The sequence below is a fragment of the Primulina tabacum genome, chromosome 9 (genome assembly GCF_025594145.1).
Source record: "Primulina tabacum isolate GXHZ01 chromosome 9, ASM2559414v2, whole genome shotgun sequence".
Classification (NCBI taxonomy): Eukaryota; Viridiplantae; Streptophyta; class Magnoliopsida; order Lamiales; family Gesneriaceae; genus Primulina; species Primulina tabacum.
In genome coordinates this window covers 38020299-38038942 of record NC_134558.1, presented here as the reverse complement: position 1 = coordinate 38038942, position 18644 = coordinate 38020299, and the positions used below count along the sequence as shown (strand labels likewise).

The window sequence follows — 18644 nt, the reverse complement described above, 5'->3', positions numbered from 1 at the left end:
TATAATTACTTAACTTCTAGTGTTCTACCTAAAAAAATTGTTGGGGACATTGGTAGAGCGGATAGCGCTTGGGATCATATATGGTTAGATACTTGTGTGTCTTGTATAATAAAATTTTGTTTTACCTTATAAAACCCACATCTACTTTTGCATATCAATAACTAGAATAAAAAAACTAGAATTTCTATATTTTTAAATTGTTTGTCATATTTTATCATAAGTAAATAAATATAAAGTAATTAATAATCTTAATTTCAATCTTAAAGTTTAATAGTATTCATATATATGTTATCCTATGCTCCATCAGGGCAGGCATATTAGCTCTTGGTAAATTATTTATAAAAAATATATAAATTAATTATTAATCAGTTGTTAGATATACACACACTATAACCCAAAAGGTGCAATTTATACATCTAATTAAATCCAAACTACGTACTTTCATATTTTTTATCATCATTTATAATGGTTTAAGTAAAATAATATTTTATTCACCTAGAAATAAAATATAAATATCAAAATTCAATGATTAGGTTGAAGATCTTTAGTAGAAAATTGACCCGGCGAACACTCTTATAAGAGTTTTTCTGCTGTTAAATATGTTTGTTACGAGACGATTATTTATATGTTTAAGACGTGTTCATCTGTTTCGTATTTGTAGTAAAAAATAATACTTTAACATAAAAAATAATATTTTTTCATTATTTAAGTATGATTAAATATGAACGAGATCAATTCGTCTACGTGTATATATCCATCTTATTCTGAACCCATGTTTATGTTAACGTCAATGATAGATGCGAGAAATGTGTGTAGATTTTCTTTGTTTCCCTCCCAAAATGCGCTCTTTATAAAACTATGTGATATAAATACTAAATATAGGAATGACGCAATTATCGTATTTATTAATGTTCATTTATATTTTTTCTTGATTGAGGATTAATTTTGGTGGTATATTTGCTATGAAACAAGTCATTTGTGACAGATTTATAGCAACCAGGGACAAAAAAACTGAAATCCCTAATCTCCCAAAGATTACCTCATGCGTAGGTACTTAATTTTCATATACGTTGTTTGTTGCAATAATTGTCTCTAGTGGGTATAACAATTGAAACGTTTGTTACCGATAAACACTATATTCTACATATATTATATTATACAATATATAGAAGGTGAAACTGAAATTCATCATCTATATCAAAGAGCAATGAAAAATTTTATATGTATAATGAAAGTTATATTTTAGGTTGCATATTACATTTGAAATTACAAAATTATTCCAACTGATTTTTTAAAAAGTTTTTTCAATTAAAACGTATTTGAGGTAGTTTTCTTATTTCAAATATAAAGTATAATATAATGTATACTCATCGTTCTATACATATATATATTAACTCAAGAATTAATTAGCATTTAGATTGATTGGCTACTTTAATCCATTAACTAGTATTTAACTCGTGCGATGCACGGAATGATATTATTAAAAATTAATAGATATTTAAATTGTAAAAAAAAATATAATTATCAAAAAATAAATATAAGAAACTATTTTTCGTTAATTAAAAAAAAAATCTTAAATATATATGTATGTCGATTAATTGTTTTACCCTATGACAATGACATGGTTCTTATCGTGTTTAAATATTAATGTCGATCACCAACCTAAATACATATTTAATTCTTTAATTTCTGAGAAACTATATATATTATTATTTTTTAACATATGATAAATAAATATTTTTAAATAAATTTAATAAAACTAATGAGAAATACTTTTTTCAAATCATATCACAAATTAAATTGATTGATATAATCAATGCAAAAGTTTTAATGTAGTTTATGTTTTTAATAGAGTTTATTTTCATTTTGAATAAAAAATAATAAAAGACATATAATACATGAATTATATTTGAATTAATATAAGAATGAATTAAATTCAAATTTGAGCTAAATGAATTGATATAATCAATGCAAAAAATAAATGAAATTATCATTTATTGCAGTACTCATATTCAATATTCATGATATATCTTTCTTTTTTTAGAAATGACATTTTGACGATAAATTACTATTTTTAGTAAAAAAAACCCTGCTTTTATATATATATAGATTTGATAAATAAATATTTTTAAATCAAATTTAATAAAACTAATGAGAAATACTTTTTTTCAAATCATATCACTAATTAAATTGATTGATATAATCAATGAAAAAGTTTTAATATAGTTTATGTTTTTTAATAGAGTTTATTTTCATTTTGAATAAAAAATAATAAAATACATATAATACATAAATTACATTTGAATTAATATAAAAATGAATTAAATTCAAATTTGAACTAAATGAATTGATATAATCAATGCAAACAATAAATGAAATTATCATTTATTGCAGTACACATATTTCAATATTCTATGATATATATATATATTTTTAGAAATGACATTTTGGCGTGAAATTACTATTTTTAGCAAAAACTCTTATATATATATATATATATATATATATATATATATATATATATATATATATATATATATATATTTATGTTTTTAATAGAGTTTATTTTCATTTTGAATAAAAAATAATAAAAGACATATAATACATGAATTATATTTGAATTAATATAAGAATGAATTAAATTCAAATTTGAACTAAATGAATTGATATAATCAATGCAAAAAATAAAAGAAATTATCATTTATTGCAGTACACATATTCAATATTCATGATATATCTTTCTTTTTTTAGAAATGACATTTTGACGAGAAATTACTATTTTTAGTAAAAAAAACCCTGCTTATATATATATATATATATATATATATAGATTTGATAAATAAATATTTTTAAATCAAATTTAATAAAACTAATGAGAAATATTTTTTTCAAATCATATCACTAATTAAATTGATTGATATAATCAATGAAAAAGTTTTAATGTAGTTTATGTTTTTTAATAGAGTTTATTTTCATTTTGAATAAAAAATAATAAAAGACATATAATACATAAATTATATTTGAATTAATATAAAAATGAATTAAATTCAAATTTGAACTAAATGAATTGATATAATCAATGCAAACAATAAATAAAATTATCATTTATTGCAGTACACATATTTCAATATTCTATGATATATATATATTTTTTTAGAAATGACATTTTGGCGGGAAATTAATATTTTTAGCAAAAACTCTGCTTTTATATATATGTAGATTAAATTATGTATAAATATACTCCAGATACTTTGATATTATATATTTATTCCAACTTGTGCAAAAGTAAACTATCAGGCGGGGATAGCTCAGTTGGGAGAGCGTCAGACTGAAGATCTGAAGGTCGCGTGTTCGATCCACGCTCAACCGCATGATGCTTTGGGCTTTTTTTGTTGCTTTATTTTGTTTGGGCTTTATGAGTACAGCCCAATATTGATCTGTACAGCATGTCAGCGGCCCACCCTAAATTTCCGCGTAATACCGAATTTTTTTTATTTTTTATTTTCGAAATGTACATATATGTTACATCGATCGATATGAACCTCGATTCAATCTCTCTTTCTATCTATTGCTTCAAGATATATATCTTAATTGTGTTTTATCTCAAATTTGAGTAAAATATATAACCGGAATATACACTTTTAAAAATATAATTTATTCGTGTACCCAAATGGAACACAATCGAATTACTCAAGTCCAAATTCACCGGGGATAGAAAAAAAACAAAAAAGGTTCAAACTCATGAATATCCCATTCACACAGCTTCAACAGCAGCAGGTCTATACAAATCCCCGGGACTTTCCTTAAGATCCACTGTTAGCAACGATACCCTCGGCCGTGCTACCCTGCCGGCATATCCATATTCCGGCCACAGTGGCTGTGCCACGGCGAACCGCTCAGAAGTTTTAAGCCATTTAGCCTGCATGTACCGATGCTTTCGCCATGGTCCCATATGCTGTTTTTTCGCCTTCATGCATCTCTTGGCAGCGGTACATAAGATCTTTAACAATGGCAGAAGCCTTTCTATTTTTCCCACGAAAATTTCGGGCAGGGCTGCGACCAGCTTGTCATATTCGGGGTTTGCTAGGGCCATCTCGAACTCGGCCCGAAAGTTCAATTCAATGATCACCCTTAATTCCCCTTTCTTGGGGTTTGAAGTGTCAATTACATCCAAGAATGTGTGTTCACCTGCATAAACATCCACTCTTTCTCACCACAATTGTATAATTTGTTTGTCTAAGTGAGAGGGTTACTTTTTGCATAGTAAAAATGTCATAACAAAATTTGAATAAAAAATTTAAAAGTTATTTTGTTAAAAAAATAACTAAAATAGAGAAAACTAATATATACATATATGTCAGCCAAATAAATTAAAAACACGATATTTTCGCAAATAATTTAATTTGTAATTGAAACAAGTTTACTTCACTATACTCCACGGATCACAGCTAACTTTTTGCGAAAACTTTTGACTCAAATCAAAGAAAACTTTCCTAGTTAGATCACATTTGTAAAGCTAGCTAAAACAGTGAGTATTATATAAAGTAAATGATAAATAAATCTCTAACGATATATTTATATTTGTGTTCCGTATCTGTCAAATCATTTTTTTTTTTTTGCAATATTTGAGTTACAAAAAAAAATTGTAAAAAAGAAAAAGTTTTTGCACTATCTTGCCCCGCAATTATTTTCTCCGGATAAAATTTGATACAAAATATTAAAAATCTGATATTAATATATGATATTTGAGTATAAAATATTTCAGATTTGACATTAATATATGATTTTTGAGAACTCGAACATGTATAACTAATATTAATATTATTTTCATGTCTTTTTTCAAATGAAAATGAGTACAAAATATTGAAAATATGATACTGATATATGGTATTCGAGTATAAATATTTTAGATCTAGTACTAATATATGATTTTTGAGTATCCAAACATATATAACAAATAGTATTAATGATATATATAAATTTGAAAATCTGTATAAATATAAAAAATGTGATGTTAATATATGATATTTCAATATCTACTGTTTTAGATACGATAATAATATAACAGTTAATACTTCTTTATCTTATATCAATTCAAGATTTTAAATATTTTATATCGGATTTCATCTAAAAATACACATGGGCCTGTGATTTGAAGAATCGTTTTTTGAACGAATCAAATAATGCAATTTTTTTTATCTAACAGATACTTAACGCAAATGCATCTGGATTGAGAATTAAAAGCGTCTCCCTTTTATATACCTGAGGTGATATGTTGTGAACTTCTCCACTTGGACTTGCAAATTCCACTGTTAAAGCCAGAACTTTGCAGGCGCCGGCAAACGACTTCCATGAGACATTTCCGGCAACCCTTCTGCTCCGGCATCCCGCAGGCGCAAACATTTCCTGCCTGCTGCGCTTCTTTCAACGCTTCCTTCACGAATTTTCTGATTCTTGACTCTAAACAACTCGTTCTAGATACTGTAGCCTGCAAAACAGCGCAAATTTACTCAACATTTCTTCAGCTTATCGAAATCAACTAAAGACTGGTGCATGGGCATATATAGATAAATAAGCTGATAAAATACTTGTAGAAGCTGGAGTTGTGTCTCCCATGAGTTCTTGTCATCATCTTTAGCATTTCCATTGATATTGTTATTTTCGTTTTCGTTGTCTTGTTCTTGTTCTTCTTCATCATCAAAGCTGGTGCTGACAGATGAGAGTCTGTCGGATTCTTCGCTTAAGAACTCAAAAACTGTGTCGGATAAATTAATTCCAGGGTCTCCGGATAACTCAACCAGCTCCCCGATTTTGTAACTCAGAATCCGGTGGTTTATGCGAATTCTAGACATATCTCCGGCCCCGAACAGTGTACGTAATTTAGTTTTGTTGCTACCGAAAGACTCTTTCAGTTCTCGCTCTAACCTACATTCCCCAACTTGGGATGAGATGTTGGCATTAAATACAAGAGCGGTGTGCAGGCTCCGCATATTCTCATTTTTATGCATATTATATAGGGAAAACGATGCATAGTTTATTTTTAAAAATACAATAAATGTTTAAAATGATGCATGGAGAAGAATATAATAAATATATATTAGTTTTGATTGTAAAAAAATATTTTTATTATCATGATATGTTGGGATAGTGATGCCACATCATACATAATTAGTTATTTTAATAATATATTTTAAATATAATAGAATAATAATTAAAATAACGATAAAAATATTGAATTAAAGTAATGATGCTATTGGAGATATAACCTTAAAATAAAACACGTTTAACTATACAATTTTTCTTGGTTTGAGGACAATTTTTTGAAAAATTTACCAGATGTGTTTTTTAATATTATTTCAACTTTTCACTTTGCTATTTCTAAAATGGCATTCCACATAAAACAATTGAGATAATTCAGAAAAGAAATCTCTAGATTTTGGAGTATAAATGCAAATGTTTACATGTAACAAAAAGGTAAATATATATTTGAGTAAGTCTCTTGTGAGATGGTTTCACGAATTTTTTTCAGTGAGATGTGTTAACCCTATTGATATTCATAATAAAAAGTAATAATCTTAGCATAAAAAATAATACTTTTTCATGGATAACCTAAATAAGAAATCTGTCTCACAAAATACAATCCATGAGACCACCTCACACCACTTTTTGTAAAAATATATTTTGAAGCACATTATGGCCATTGCATTGCTCATGATGTCTCCACGTGGGTTTATCTTATTGGTGTCATAAATAGATTGGTTAACTTGTGGGACCAGACAGCCATGATCCACCTCGACCACGCTCAATCATTGAATCGGCTCTGAAACTAATGGATATACTCGAATATTCACATTTTATTTTTTTTATTCTTAATATCATTTTTTTTTGCTTTTGGCATCTGTATTAATTATTTTTTATTTCTACCTCACCACGTAATTTTTTTACGTATACTGGCTTGTCTTATTATATTTTCGGCTTCATTTATTTTTTTTATAAAGATTAATGCTAAATTAGCACACAGCCAAATACACAAAGTTTCACGAAAAAATTATATTAGGCTCATTTTATATTAATTGGAACAATTCATCGAATCTTTTCTTTAAGTGTAGAATTGAACCAAGTTTGGATGAGAATTGAATTGATTGAGATCAGACAGTGTAAGATTGATTTTCGTGTGAAAGAGTCCATATTAATGATCTTCTCTTTCAAATCTCTATTTATTTGTTTATATCTCTCGATTTATCATATCGACTCAGTGTTTCATACTCATGGAAGAGTTTTCCATCGTTGGTAAACAATTTTTTTAAAATAAAATTTGAATTGATTGGACAAGGCACATCATTGTACGCGGCGACGGGCCCGTGGTTGTGCTCCAACCGAATCTTAGATGTCCCCAAGTTTCCACTGAATTTCGAAGTGTGGGGGAAAAGGACAATGGGCAATTTAGTATTTTTACCGCACGTCCCATATGTTCTTTGCTTGAGTCATTCAAAATAGGAGCTAGGAATCAATGACAAAGTTGTTGAGTAAAATAAATAGGTAAAAATTCATCAGAAATGGTCTCACGAATCGTATTTTACGAGACATATTATTTTGGTCATTCATGAAAAAATATTATTTTTTATGTTAAGAATGTTACTTTTTATTGTGAATATCGGTAGAGGTTGAACCGTGTCACAGATAAAGATAAGATACATATATTCAAACAAATATTCGGTTGGATTATTTATATCCAATGGATGCACATTATGCATGATTCAATTTATTTAAGTGTCCCTACACATTATTGATTGTTAAAATTTATATTCTTGACCTAAAAAAATATAAATAATGTATGTAATATTATTAAATATCCGTTCATAAAGTAGATAAGAATGCGTGGATCAGTCGACTTTTGAAATTTTCCGTGGGATCTATTTATTTACAAAAGCATATATTATTCCTCTAACATTATAAAATAATTTATTACATTCAATAGATAATATATTCAATTGAGATCAAGTAAAAATAAACAAGGATGTTAATATTTTTAGAAATTAATGGAAAACATTACATATGCTGTTGAATTCCAAATTTGTTTTTGTATTTTTTTTTTTTTAAAAAAAAACTTTAGAAACGTTGTTTATCTATTTAGGCTTACTTCTTAATTAAATCTAAAGTGTAGATAAATTGTTAGGATGGTAAGTTTGAGTTGCCGGACTCCTAAGAAATTAGGTAACAAGAAAAGAAGAAAAACAAGAAGAAAAAAAAAAAAAAGAAGCAAAATTTGTTACAAATTAACGGCATGGCCTGCTCTTGTATGTGCTCTCCGATGTCAACAAGCTAGCGAAGATAAGATCTATATTGAACATGTAATCATGCCTTATCCACATCAATGAATGAATGCTGATCGTAATTGAACATTTCAACACCAAAAAGAGAAAATTAAATGAAAAAAAATCAATTCCATTCAAATTCCTCTTCTAAATTATTTTTTTAAGCAACGCAATGCGCTTCAAATCTTCAACTCTAAAAATTAAAATAATTTGCTGCCTCAAGAAATCATTATTTATTTCGAATTTTGGACTCAATGAATATTTTTATCTGAGAGCTGAAAGTATAAAATTATATTTTTTAAAAAAAATCTTGTTTTTTATTCTAATTAGCGCCCCAAGTCAATCCGCTAGTCTTTGGCTCTATTGGGGGAGACTGTTGACGAGTATTCGGGTCTACTCATTTGTCGAAATTACGAATTATTAAATGCGACTTAAGCCTATAACGAGTGAAATGGAGAAAATAAAGGCTTTGGGGGAGAAAAAAAGTGAATATTTCCGTCAATCCATTCAAATTAATGTTCCATAAATTTTTATGGCATTTTATCATATTAAATCTATCCTTTTTCTTACTCTCGTGCCTTTCCTACTCGGTAATATTTACGGGAAGTGTTATTCACACGAAAAAAAATGTTAATCACTCTCAAACTTATCTAATTAATTTTCTGTTAGACGATATCACCCTTATAATTTATTTCCTCATGTAATAAATTTTTATTTTATCTTAAAAACTCGAATACAATTTTCCTATTTTGTTTGCCATTCACTAATAATAATACATTCACTAGTAATACATGTCGTTCGTTAGTTGTTGAAGCAAGGAAAGTCTTACAAGGCATAATCATTCATCCTCCATTAAAAAAAAAAAAAAAAACAATGCTGCTAGTCAAGAGGGGACTCGATCTTGGCTGAGAAGGAGTTGATTTCTAAATAAAAAAATTTGAAATTTATATGTAGTTTTTATAAAAACGTAAAGATACTTAGTTGAACATTTGTCTATTTACCAAAAATTATATTTAATGTGAGAAAATTACAAAAAACATCCGGTAACTTGGTCTGTGATGCAAGCAATCAGAATTTTTTTTTCTTTTTTCCTTTCTGGGTCTTTTTTTAAAAAAAATTGTCATAGTGTTGATCTAACATCTAATGTTGTAGAAATGACAACCCGAAATCCATTAACCGCTGAAGGGAAATAAGATTTCGATTTTAAATGATATATTTTATTTATTTCCCTAATAGAGTTTTCCTTGTTAATTTGATTGAGCAAATATTTGATATGATTTTGCCTTCCTTAGATAATGAGATCTTAATTCAAGAGATATGGTATTAGTGTTTAAAAAGAGTTTATTCCTAATAAAACTCTCACTTTCCTTGTATTTTAGGTTTCCTTGAGGAGATATGATTCTTCACCTATAAATAAGAAGAAAAGATCATTGATAGCCGCCGCTTCAATATCGAACATACATACACACACGTTGCATAGATTTACAGAGAAAAATTATCCTCGAAGCCGTTGCTGTTTGGAGTGGTGATTCCCGTGTTAAGTTGAATGGTGCCAACATCTATAGACAACATCCGTAACGATGTTGACTGAAGATTGCATCTAGTTGATAAGTGGTTTCCGGGATCAAGTTTTGCTTTCTTGATTACGTTTATTTTTGTTTTGGTTATTTATTTTAGAAAGCTTTATTTTCTCAAATTGTTGAGAAAATTGATTTTTGATACAATCACTAGTGTTAACGGTTTTTTGTAAACGATTGAGTTTTCTAGTGATTATTTTTTGCCATAAGGCACCGCACAAGTATTTATACTTGTGCATATTTAATCTCGTCCATCTATTTATTTCAAATCAATTTGTGTTATAAACGTTAATTTTCCGCTGCATATAGATGTTGTCCGAGATGTTGTAACATCTGGCACAACATTTAATTCTGATAAAACACAAATTTATTATTTGTTAATTCTATTCTGATATTTTTATTATTTTCAGCATCTGTCGGACAAAATAAACCTAACAAGTGGTATCAGAGCTGATTCTTGATATACTAAGTGCTGATTCTGGTTTTTGTTTTTGTTTGACAGAACTAATCCGATGGACAATTCATTTGCAAGCGCAACACTTCGACCACCAGTTCTAGATGATACCAATTACAGCCTATGGAAGGTCAAAATAAGATACTATATAAAATCTCTAGATGAACGAGCATGGCAGCGTGTCATCAATGGATGGACTCCACCAGTCATGATAGATCAAGAGGGTGACAAACGGCCAAAGCCTGAAACTGACTGGACTGCTGATGAAGTGCAAAATTCGAACCACAACTCAAAGGCTTTGAATGCTATATTTACATCGGTTGACATGAAATGTTCAGTTTAATCACAAACTGTACTTCGGCTAAAAGTGCTTGGGATATTCTCCAAAGTCACTGTGAAGGGTCTGAGAGTGTGCGACGAACCAGATTAAGGATGCTTACTTCCAAATTCGAGATAATGAGGATGGAAGAATCTGAGAACATACTTGAGTATGATCGTCGCCTACGGAAAATTGCTAACGAGGCATTCAGTGTTGGAGAAGCTATCTCAAATGAGCGCCTAGTTAGCAAAGTCCTCCGTTCTCTGCCCGAAAGATTCAACATAAAAATTTGCGCAATAGATGAGGCTAAGGACACTTCTAAGATGGCATTGGAAGACCTTATCAGTTCATTACGTACTTTCGAGATGAACTTGGACATGCAGAAGAAGGATAAAGGGAAGACAATTGCACTCCAAGCTTCAAATGACTCCTTCAAATATCTCAAGAAGTCAATGATTCTGATCTTTGCGAGGATTCTATCTCCTTTATCACAAAAAAATTTGGTGATTACTTGAAAAGAATCCGAGATAAAAAGAAGAATGCACAACCATCTAAATTTCCTAGCCTTCCTGCACCTGAAAAGTCACAACAGTACCCTGCCAAGCAACAATTTCAGCCACGGAATGAAGGCAAGGGACAATACAATTCAAAAAGGTACGATTCGGTGCAGTGTAGAGAATGCAAGGGCTTTGGACACTATGCCAATGAATGTGCTAACCGACTGCGAAAAAACAAAGGCTACAATGTGTCTCTAAGCGATGAAGAATCCGATGCTGAGGAGAAATCCACTGATGAAGAAAGTCAAACCTCCTTGACTGCACTATTTACAGAAAATTGCTGGTTGTAGGTGAATCCTTTAGGTGTTGCCCTAGGTGTTGCCACACCTGACCGCAACATCTGCAAAAATTCAGTATGTTTGAAATCCACAACTTCTGGAAATTTGAGTGGAGATGATCAATCAGAAGCTGATTATGAAGAACTCACTCTTGAGAGTGTGCAAAAGCTTTATGAAGAGCTGTTTGAAGATTGGGCCAAAAGAAACAAGTTGAACTCAAGCCTCATGAAGGAGAACGTTGAAATAAAAGCCGTAGTTGCCAAACTTGAAGTAATTTTGAGCAAAAAGGACTTGGAACTTGGTAAGACTAAAGAAGAACTTCAAAAGGCAACTGAAATCTTGTCCAAGTTTAATTCAAGCACATCCAAGCTTGAATCCATACTTTTGATGGGAAGAGATGGCAAGAAAGGCTTAGGGTTCAAAGACAGTGTGTTTGAAATAGGTGAATCTTCCAAGTCTACGGTTTTTGTGAAGGGAAAAGCTGATACATCTCCACAACCACAATCCAATTCACCAATCAAAAGCTCTTCATCAAAAAGACAACCTGCTGCACCAATCGCTAAGAAAAGAAAACGCAGGTATGTATGTCATTACTGCTTTAAGCCTGGCCATATCAGGCTCTACTGTTTTAAACTCAGAGATGATCGCAAGAATCAAAAGTCGAGTCGGATGTTGCCCCGAATGTTGTCTAACACTTTCCACAACACCTCCCACCATCGACCTACAGTAAGACAAATTTGAGTCCCAAAGGTAAAAACTCACTGTAAAGTTGTTTATACCTCGTTAAAAACTAACACTGCAGGTCATTGGTACTTTGATAGTGGAAGCTCCCGTCACATGACTGGATCACGAGAATGTCTCACCAATTATGTTGAGCAAAAAGGTGGCAAAGTTACATATGGAGGGGGAGCTAAGGGAAAAATTGTTAAAAAGGGTACTTTGAAAGTTGAAGGACTACCAAAGCTCCACAATGTGCTTCATGTTGAAGGATTAAATTCCAATTTGATAAACATAAGCCAACTGTGTGATGATAATTTACTTGTTAAGTTTGATAAACATAATTGTGAAGTTTTTGATGAATCTAACAAGTGCATAATGACAGGCACAAGGTCTTCAGATAATTGCTATCAAATAAGTGAGGAACTTTCGTGCAAACATGTGCAAATCACCGAACTTGACCTTTGGCATCAAAAACTCGGACATGCAAATTTCAAAACCTTGAAGAACTTGAGTAAATACCATGCAGTTAGAGGTATGCCTAATATTTCATCTGGAATATCATATGTGTGCGGAGATTGTCAAAAGGGAAAAAAGACGCGTGTGTCGCACCCAGTGTTGCCAACATCTGAGACAACATGCTGTCTGGAATTACTGCACATGGATCTTATGGGTCACATGGAAGTAGAAAGCATTGGAGGTAAGAAGTATTCTTTTGTGTGTGTTGATGATTTCTCGCGGTTTTCATGGGTGAGCTTCATTAGGGAAAAATCGGACACTTATGATGTGTTTAAACAATTGCTCACAAGAATCTCAAACTTCCACAATTTAAAAGTGAGAAGGATCAGAACTGATCACGGTAAAGAATTTGAAAACATATCATTCTCATCCTTCTGTGACAGGAAAGGTATTTCACACGAATTTTCAGCACCAAAAACCCCACAGCAAAATGGCATTGCCGAACGCAAGAATAGGACTCTGCAAGAAATGGCAAGGTTGATGCTAGCCTCAAAGAATATTTCAAAGCGTTTTTGGGCTGAAGCCCTTAATACAGCATGCCACATATCGAATAGAGTCTATTTAAGAAGTGGTTCGACCATGACTTCTTATGAAATCATTATGGGAAATAAGCTTAACCTTAAATATTTTCATGTTTTTGGTTGTGTTTGCTACACTTTGAATGACAGAGATAAACTTGCAAAGTTTGATTCAAAGAGCGACAAGTGTTTGTTTTTGGGCTATGCCACAAATAGTCGAGCTTATCGCATGTTTAATCTAAGAATTAAGGACTATTATGGAATCCATTAATGTGGTGTTTGATGATTGTGCAGATCTCAAGAGGAAAACTGCTGAAGATGACGTTGAAGACCTTCTGGACAATCCAATCTCACTGGAAAATGCAGATGTTGCCCCAGATGTTGCAACATCTGGCACAACATGTGACACTGAAGACACTGAATCTGAAGAACCGCATTGCAATGATGATACAGTAGATGATGGATCGTGTATTCCAAGAAAAATTCAAAAAAACCATCCATCATCTCAAATAATTGGAAACATGCGTGGAGATGTTCAAACTCGGAAGAAAGAAAAGATTGATTACCGAAAAATGGCTGAACTGATTTGCATGAGTTCTACATACTCACAGGTTAGATTTGCATGTTTTATATCAAATATTGAGCCTAAAAATGTTGACGAAGCTTTGAAAGATGAGTTTTGGATTAATGCTATGCATGATGAACTTGAGCAATTTGTTCGAAATGATGTGTGGGACTTGGTTCCACCTCCTGACCAAGGTAACATAATTGATACAAAATGGATTTTCAAAAATAAAACCGATGAGTCTGGAAACATCATTAGAAACAAAGCAAGATTGGTTGCTCAAGGGTACACACAGGTTGAGGAGGTTGATTTTGATGAGACCTTTGCTCCTGTAGCCCGTATTGAGTCAGTCAGACTACTACTAGCCGTTGCATGCTACATGAAAATCAAACTTTTTCAAATGGATGTTAAAAGTGCATTTTAAATGGTATTTTGAGTGAGGAAGTGTATGTTAGACAACCTAAGGGTTTTGAGGATCCACACCATTTGGATCATGTATACAAGTTGAAGAAGGCACTTTATGGCTTGAAGCAAGCACCACTTGCATGGTATGGGAGATTGACTGAGTATCTACTCGAAATTGGCTTCAAACGAGGTGAGGTAGAAAAAACTCTTTTTATTCAAAAGTCCAAAGGTGAGATTCTTATTTGTCAAGTATATGTTGATGATATAATCTTTGGTTCTTCCTCTCAAAAGCATGCTGATGATTTCGTTGAGTGCATGTCATCTACATTTGAAATGAGCATGGTTGGTGAGCTAAATTTCTTTTTTGGTTTGCAAATTAAACAAATGCATGATGGCATCTTTTTGTGTCAAAGAAAGTATGCTAAGAATTTGATTAAGAAATTTGCAAATAAAAACCCAAAACACATGAAAACTCCTATCGGATCGAGTGAGAAATTGTGCAAAGATGATGTTGCCGAAAATGTTGACAACACCTTATATCATAGCATCATAGGTAGCCTCCTGTATTTGACCGCTAGTCGCCCTGACATCATGTTTAGTGTTTGCTTATGTGCTAGATATCAATCCAATCCTAAACTTTCTCATTTGAAAGCTGTTAAACGTATTTTACGTTACATAGCAGGAACAATTGAATTAGGATTATGGTATACACACGAAACCAACTCAAACCTGGTAGGATTTTCTGATGCTGATTGGGCTGGGGATGTAGATGATAGAAAAAGCACTTCTGGGGGTGTTTCTATCTTGGCAATAATCTGATTTCTTGGCATAGTCGAAAACAGAACTGTGTTTCACTTTCCACTGCTGAATCAGAATATGTGGCAGCTGGAAATGCGTGCACCCAACTTTTATGGATGAATCAAATGATAGAAGATTATGGGCTTAAAAGTGAATCCTTAGTCGTGTATTGTGATAATTCTAGTGCAATTAACATTTCAAAAAATCCAGTACAACACTCTCGAACAAAGCACATTGACATAAGACATCATTTTATTCGAGATCTTGTAGAGAAAGGATTGATCCAAATGGAGTTTGTTGATACAAATAACCAACTGGCCGACATATTCACCAAAGCATTGGATTTTGAGAGATTTTCCAACCTTCGGAAATCTCTCAGCTTGTGTTCTGCCTAATCATTCTTGGATGTTGTCTCAGATGTTACAACATCTCGGACAACATCTCATTTGCATATTAATTTCTAGGACTTATACATTCTGCATTGCATTCATACTGTGATATGATGTGTTGAACATGTGTAGCATAATTCTCTGTTGCACCTACAATTCCTTGTTATCAAACTTCACACCTTTACGTGTGAACTTAGTCACAGAAAGATTTGAAGTGTGGTCACTTGACTCTAACCAATGTGACAAGTAAACGAAGTAAAATTGAAAAATCAAGTGATGGGTATGTGATTAGAAGGAAAGATGGAAAAAGCTACATAAAAGAGCCCAATGAAGGCTGTGCTTTTAGTGTGGGAGCTACCCCTTCTAAAATTAACACAGAAATAGAAGAAAATGGAAAAAGCTACCTAGAGGAGTCCAATGAAGACTGTTCCTCTACTGTGAGAGCTACCACTTCTAGGTTAAAAAGATTATTAAGTCACTGAGTGTGAAGATTATCAAATTTTGTTTTCAGGAACTGTGGGTGTTGGCTGGAGATGTTGCCAACATTTGTGACAACACTTCATATGTAAACATATCTCATATTTGCTCTCATGTTTTTATCTATGTTCCATTCTGTTTTTAGGCATCCATAAGTCATGCATAAACATAACAGTGTGAATTGGGTAATGAGGTTATTTGTACTACAACAAAGACGTTTTGTGACAAATCCAATCTTTGCAGGAAATCGAATTAATGTGCACCTTGATGGTAAGTGGAGCTATAATTCGATGTGGGTTCTATGTCTGGAGTTAATTTTTGAACTGATATTGCACAAAATTATTGCGATAAACTCTGAAGGCAGTAACGGTTATTTTTCTACCCGTTGTTCTTTTTGAATAATCTGTTACTAATTTTCTTACCGTTGTACTGTGCGCTCATTATTATCTCTGTGAGTTACACCGCCTATTTCATCTCTGTTTACTTAATCGGTTCTCTAAATTTCACAGCGGCATCTCGAAATTTTTCTTTGACGGAATATTTCATTGTTTCAAAATTTCTTTTACTTTCCTCCCTGTTCGTAAATTAATTTTCGATCTACCATCAATGGCAGGAAAGGGATTTGACCCCCATGATATTCGAAGTGAAATGGGAAACACAGATGATGTTGCCCCCAGCACGACAACATCTGTTACAACACCCACTGTGGAATCGCCGCTACCTTTGATACTTGCTGTTGAAGACGCAGTGCCCCTGGAGATTATTCAACCAGGTGAGCCTGGTAATCCACAGGATATTGATAACCCACCTATCATTAGGGTTTTTGATCCTCCCTCTCCTCCAAAGTGACGCTCAAAACGACAAGCTGGGTATAACCCAGACTTCACGCCGGGCAAACGTTTCCGATACAAGGGTCAGTCATCCACTCGCCCCTCGCTGATTGATCCAGCAGACACCTCCGGTGATGACTCTGATGATGCGAATTATGAGTTTGTGGCCCGCAAGAAGAGTGCCCTTCCGCCTACGGAAGGCAAGTCTACCTCCATCAATGCCACTAACACCACTGAGCAAACAACCCATGTTCCTCTACAAGAGATCTCTTCCTCCACTGCAGAAGAAATCACGTTGGCCCAATTTATGGCCAACCTGAAAAATCAGAAAAGTGACGCCCCTGTCGCTCCTGTTGCTCCCCAAGAAACTGAAAAGTCCACTGATTCCAGCAATTCTGCTGATACTCCTGCTGCAGTCAATGAAGCCCCTGAAACAAACAAGACAGTGGACGAGGATACTGTCAACGATGTTGCCGACACCTCTGACAACACTGATCTTAGCGAGTATGATCTAGACGGTAGCTACAACTCCAAGTTTTATACTGAGAAGTCACTCTCCAACTGGGATCTCTATACCAACAGGGAGTTTGTTGAAGAACGCAACGCTGATATGGTAGCCTTCTCCCGAAACAATTTGATTGAGTTTCTTAAAACTCGTGGTCTGCTCTCTACCGTCTCATCTGTATTGCCCTATTGCCATAAAGCTGTGGTTGAATTCTATGGCAATCTCTCATCGGGGGTCAATGATCCAAGATCGGCCAAATTTGGCAAGGTGTTTGTATGGAACAAGATATATAATTTTGACCCGCAAATCATTAATGATTACTACAGCACACCATCTGTTCCTGAAGGCCCTCCACCAGATCTTGATGAGGTAGTCTCTGTACTAACTGGTGGATTGATTGGAAAATTCCCCGCCCATCCACACAAGGTCTTAGCTGCTAAACTCACGACCCTATACTCTGTCCTGCACAAGGTTGCCACCCGGAATTGGACGCCGTCCACAAACACCACGGTGGTTACCAAATCTCAAGCACTGGCTCTGTTTGCCATTGGCAATGGCACTCTTAATTTTGGGCGTATGGTATTTTATACTGTGATGCAGTATGCTGATGGGGGATTAAAGTCATCCAAGCTCCCATTTCCCAGTCTGATCTATGGGATACTGGTGTCTCAAGGGTTTGTTCGCAATGTTGATGAGGGTCTGTCTGATTCCCGAGAAACAATCAAAATTGCCAAGGCCCTGTTCAAAGGAAACCGCAAAGTTGACCTTCCATGGAAAGACTCATCCAACGCACCGACTGCTACTGGACCATCTCCTGCGTCTACCTCTCGACCACCTAAACCTGGTTATGTGAAGATTACCGTAGCGGGTGCCCAGACCCATCTCGATCATGCTCTTAAGAAAATTGCCCAGGCTAAGGCCGACTTGGCCTACTATGAGAGTTTGGCTGCTGCCATCAGTGTCATGTTAGATATGGCCGTTCATGGACAAAAAGGGGGAGATGATCAAACTGGTTCTGGTCCGTCAGGGACCAAGGATGATGAAGAGCAAGAGGACAGTGAGGATGAAGAAACTGAGGATGAGGAGGATGAAGATGATGATGTTTAGATTTTGTTGGCTTAAATGTTTCTATTTCTGCTCTTAATTGTCTATTAATATTTCTGTTTGTATTCTTGTCTTGGCTAATATCTCTAACTGTCAATGGAACTGTTGCAAGGTGTTGTGTTAAGTGTTGCCAACAATTAACACAACACCCCGTACTAACAGTATTTTTTTCAGTGGGAGAAAATCTAAAACTCAGGGGGAGTTGATTTGATCTTAACAAGGATAAATGAGTTTGATCTCATTTTGTCCAAGAAAGGCAAAAAGGGTGAGAATGAAGGGAAACAAGATTTCGATTTTAAATGATATATTTTATTTAT

The 18644-nt window shown here is 33.2% G+C and overlaps 2 protein-coding genes and 1 non-coding gene across 3 annotated transcripts; 2 read left to right on the top strand and 1 right to left on the bottom strand.

The window, feature by feature from the left end:
• Nucleotides 1-3297: 3297 nt before the first annotated feature.
• TRNAF-GAA (transfer RNA phenylalanine (anticodon GAA)) lies at nucleotides 3298-3371 on the top strand. Its single transcript has one exon. It is a non-coding gene; the product is annotated as a tRNA-Phe (tRNA).
• A 212-nt stretch (nucleotides 3372-3583) lies between these two features.
• On the bottom strand, nucleotides 3584-5990 carry LOC142556700 (uncharacterized). Its single transcript, XM_075668181.1, has 3 exons — nucleotides 5589-5990; nucleotides 5263-5488; nucleotides 3584-4188 (listed from the first exon to the last, which is right to left on the bottom strand). Exons 1-3 carry the CDS (start codon nucleotides 5988-5990, stop codon nucleotides 3755-3757), a joined length of 1062 nt encoding a protein of 353 aa, XP_075524296.1. The 3' UTR covers nucleotides 3584-3754.
• A 4812-nt stretch (nucleotides 5991-10802) lies between these two features.
• On the top strand, nucleotides 10803-15043 carry LOC142504481 (uncharacterized). Its single transcript, XM_075617338.1, has 7 exons — nucleotides 10803-11113; nucleotides 11185-11465; nucleotides 11577-11801; nucleotides 12303-13442; nucleotides 13549-14013; nucleotides 14265-14414; nucleotides 14907-15043. The coding sequence occupies exons 1-7, from the start codon at nucleotides 10803-10805 to the stop codon at nucleotides 15041-15043; spliced, it is 2709 nt and encodes a 902-aa protein (XP_075473453.1).
• Nucleotides 15044-18644: the final 3601 nt, after the last annotated feature.

Coding starts and splice junctions, on each gene's coding strand:
- LOC142504481 (XM_075617338.1), top strand. CDS start 10,803: ATGAGGATGGAAGAATCTGAGAACATACTTGAGTATGATCGTCGCCTA. Junction 11,802..12,302: donor CAAAAAGGACTTGGAACTTG/GTAAGACTAAAG, acceptor CTAACACTGCAG/GTCATTGGTACTTTGATAGT. Junction 14,415..14,906: donor CGAAATTGGCTTCAAACGAG/GTGAGGTAGAAA, acceptor GTTACATAGCAG/GAACAATTGAATTAGGATTA.
- LOC142556700 (XM_075668181.1), bottom strand. CDS start 5,990: ATGCGGAGCCTGCACACCGCTCTTGTATTTAATGCCAACATCTCATCC. Junction 5,489..5,588: donor CACAACTCCAGCTTCTACAA/GTATTTTATCAG, acceptor GCTGTTTTGCAG/GCTACAGTATCTAGAACGAG. Junction 4,189..5,262: donor TTCACAACATATCACCTCAG/GTATATAAAAGG, acceptor ATGTTTATGCAG/GTGAACACACATTCTTGGAT.